Below are 3,693 nucleotides of genomic sequence, written 5' to 3' on the forward strand. Positions count from 1 at the left end.
AAATTATTTTATATTTATTTTAGGGTGAAACACCCTATTAAATGATATATATATATATATATATAAAGATAAGGTTAATTTAAAAATAAGTAACTATTTTATTAAAGTGAGATTTAGTTAAAAATAATTTATATTTTTGAGTGTAAGAGAGTTACATTAAAAGAGATAATGGATTACTTGGCTTCATAGAAAGGTGCCAGGTTGAAGATAATGGATAGCATGACATATATATATAGTCAAATGGTGATTTGATAACCTTCTTCTTCTTATTACTATTACTACTATTATTATTACTACTATGGTAAATACATAACTAATCATTCTAATTAATTCATTCCATGTGATGCTTCGTAATTAACTAGTGACATAAGCTTCATCCCTGCAAAACTTTAATCAAGAACCCTCTTGTGCTCTCTTGCCAAGTATCCGCACATGACCTCTTTAGTTTTAACCAAGTTCTAATTTCTTCTTGTTTTTTTTTTAACCAACTTTGACATTGAAAGCTAGTTTAAGTTACTTCAACCGAAATATAAATGGTTTACTTATATAAGATGAAGATTTATTGATTACCAACATCTAATGATTCGAGTGGTAAGGAGCACAATTTTTCAAAAATGAAAGTTCAATTTAAAAATAAAAAACATAGATGCTAGGGAGTTTTGACTCTCTTAATTAATTCATGAGTTTAATCAACTCAACTTGAATTAACCAAGCTGGTTCAATATTATTTTTCAGAAATCGAAAGATTTAGTTTGGAAAGAAAAAGATTCACCGATTAATTTTAAAATAATTATAAATTAACTTAAACCATATACGCCTTTATTTATTTTCATGAAAAGAAGGACACAAACATTAATTAAATTAAAATGTAAGAATAAAAATTACAAATGGGCATGTGGCGGAGGGGGCGTCCACTTTGAGGGATGTAGAGAAATAATGTACAATTTCTGCAATTAGGCATAAAATAAGGGATAAATAAGAAACAAGAAGAAGACATCTGGATATTAAAAGAAGGAATAATATAGGAAATTAGAATTTAAAATTGAAATTTATAGCAAGAGAGTGTTTAGATAGGAGTGCGTGTGCACGTGCAAACATGTGTTTGAATATGTGGAAGACCGCACATGAATGTTACCCACACGTGCCCACATGCCCCTCTCTGTGAATCTGAAATCCTTAAGTAAAATTCTTGAAAAGCAGAGAACCCTCCCTTTCTCTGAATGTGATTGCATGTGGATTCATAAAACCCTAGACATTTGCACTGAGCCCCAAAACTGTTTTTACATCCCCATCCATCAATGTACTCATTTTTCTCTTTTTAAACCCCTCTGGTAAGAATATCTTTGAACTCTTCTCTTATTTATCATTTTATTGTCAAGATTCTTTTCAAAAGAATTGAAATCTCACTCTCTCTCTCTCTCTTACAGTCACAGAGATGAGAATGACATGTAAAACAAGTGGATGGTAAGTTTTGCTCTGCAATCTGCATTGTGAGAGAGGGTACAAATTGTAGAAGAAGGGTTTTGTTTTGTTTTGGTTTTTCTTCTTTCAGTCATTGTTTAACCAGCACGCATGATGGGCACAGGAAAGGAAACACGGTTTACACAGTGTTTGATGTTATGTCTAATAGAGCATAATGCACTTTCCTCATTTGTAGAATGAATCAGATTACATGTACCGAGCAAAGCCCACTTTGCAGGACCACTTTCGCTCCAATAACCTCATCTACACTGACCCTCTATACTACTCAGATCTTACTACTAGTCTTCCCCAAAAATGGGACAATTGTGGGTGTGGAGAGATAAAGTGAGGGAGAGACAGAGAGGCATTACTGCTAAGGGATATGTGTCCATACAGTGTGGAAGGAGAAGTGGACGTGTACCCAGTTTTGTTAAGAGGGCACGAAGAGCCTCGCTGTCTAGCATGTGAACGAGTCGTGGCTTTTCCTCTCTCTCTCTCTCTTGCATGCACACACTATAACCCATCCAACTGGCAGTTTTGATTCATTAACTTGTGATAGTGTTCAGTAACTCTCGTCTTTACGTTCTCCCTTCCCTGAAAGTGTTTGACAAAAGTGCCATTAAGTTTGACAGATCAAGTGTGAGACTGTAAAAAAATATATACATGTCACATTTGCCTTAGTAGTGTTAGAGTAACTTATTGTCATTATTTGAAAGTTCAGAAAAACCTAATAGGGAGGAGGGTCAGGACAAAACTAGTCTAGGATTTGAGTCTATTTCTCTCTTCGTTTTCTCCCCCACCTATCCACTACTCTTTGCAATTTCTATCCAAATCGTTCAACACCAAAACTGGCTACTAGCTAGAGATACCTTCACACAGCCAATAAGGTGTTGAGAGAGTCTGCTAAAAGAATTCTATTCTGTTCATCTTTATTTTACCACTCTTCCTGCATAAAGGAGGCTCTTCTGTGAGAAATCCATTTCAGTCCTCTCCTCAGAATCAAAGATGAATGCCATGGCTTCAGAATGCAGCAGCGGCTGTGAGTCTGGCTGGACTCTATACCTCGAACATTCTTTCCTCAGCAAAAATGTTTCACATATGGATACCCCATTTACTGGTGGAAATGATGGATTTTATGAAGACAAGGACAAAAGAGCGAGGGAAGAGGAGGATGTCACAGAAGAGGAGGACTTGTCTATGGTTTCCGATGCTTCCTCTGGGCCTCCACATTTCCAAGATGATGAGGCTTACTTAAATGAAGATAATGGGTGCTTCCATTCTGAATCTCAGGCAGCGAAAATTGCCAAGACTGCTAAAAAGAAGCAGAAAGTTAAAGAAAATGAACCCTGTGGAGATCAGCACCTTCCATCTTTCCTTGATGATACTGCCAGCTCTCCTGTTTTTGACTTCGCCGTGGTATGTTAGAGCATTTCGCTGGGAAGATTCTAATCTGAGCTAGCATTAAACGATTTGATTTGAGGCTTGCATTACTTTATATATATATATATATATAGCTTGTAGGGTATTTCTCCTCATACAGTTCTTGATGGTTTTTTTCAGAACAATGGCACCCAAACTTCAACAGAGAGCGTGCTAGATCATTCACAGGGTTTCTCTGCAACTTATTTTGAGGTAATTGCACTTCGTTTAATTCTTTCTTTTTGCTTGAGGATTTTTTACTTTGTTAGAAGGCATGTTTTGAATCCATTGTGCTCTTGCAGGAGAGATCCTCAATCCAAGATCACTATGCTTCTGACAACCATCTCTATCAGAAAATGAACTTCAGAACAACCAGTAAATAATCGTTTCTTACTCTGTTCTGCCTCTGCTATATCTGATTTTCTGTGCCATTGTTCAATTATCCGCTTAGCTGCTGCTTTGGAGGAAGATGGAGGGGAAAGTGATAAAGATCAGAATTGAAATCAGTTATTTACCTTCAGTCATTGAAGTTGATGCAGTGGAAAAAGTTAATGAACATCTTTGAAAAAGGAGGATCAGAGTGTTAAGCGTAGAAGGAATTTGGTCTCAAAGTGGGTTCTGTTCATTCCTTTCCTTTTCTCTTTTAGCTGTCAATACAGTTGGAAACAACTGAAAGGGGTAAAAATGAAGAAATAAATAGTTTTTTTCTTGCGAGTTAGGCAGGTTCTGTATGAGCATATGACAGTTTCATATCAGCATTTCATCACTTGCAATTCTTGCTGAGGTATTATCAAAAATTCAATCGTTTCATGA

At 36.0% G+C, this 3,693-nt stretch overlaps 1 protein-coding gene across 1 annotated transcript; it reads left to right on the forward strand.

Annotated features, from left to right (window-relative positions):
• The first annotated feature begins 1,302 nt into the window (after positions 1 to 1,302).
• LOC129284780 (protein SOB FIVE-LIKE 5-like) lies at positions 1,303 to 3,693 on the forward strand. The gene is made up of 5 exons (XM_054920257.1): positions 1,303 to 1,331; positions 1,428 to 1,464; positions 2,418 to 2,877; positions 3,022 to 3,093; positions 3,183 to 3,693. The coding sequence occupies exons 2-5, from the start codon at positions 1,436 to 1,438 to the stop codon at positions 3,261 to 3,263; spliced, it is 642 nt and encodes a 213-aa protein (XP_054776232.1). The 5' UTR covers positions 1,303 to 1,331; positions 1,428 to 1,435; the 3' UTR covers positions 3,264 to 3,693.

The sequence above is a fragment of the Prosopis cineraria genome, unplaced genomic scaffold (genome assembly GCF_029017545.1).
Source record: "Prosopis cineraria cultivar Desert tree isolate PC_DT_omini unplaced genomic scaffold, ASM2901754v1 PC11, whole genome shotgun sequence".
NCBI lineage: Eukaryota > Viridiplantae > Streptophyta > Magnoliopsida > Fabales > Fabaceae > Prosopis > Prosopis cineraria.

What these genes read in the sequence shown, in the direction of transcription:
- LOC129284780 (XM_054920257.1), top strand. Translation starts at nt 1,436, where the DNA reads ATGAGAATGACATGTAAAACAAGTGGATG. An exon ending in ACATGTAAAACAAGTGGATG is followed by an intron (nt 1,465 to 2,417) that starts GTAAGTTTTGCT and finishes TCCTGCATAAAG; the next exon opens with GAGGCTCTTCTGTGAGAAAT. An exon ending in CTGTTTTTGACTTCGCCGTG is followed by an intron (nt 2,878 to 3,021) that starts GTATGTTAGAGC and finishes GGTTTTTTTCAG; the next exon opens with AACAATGGCACCCAAACTTC.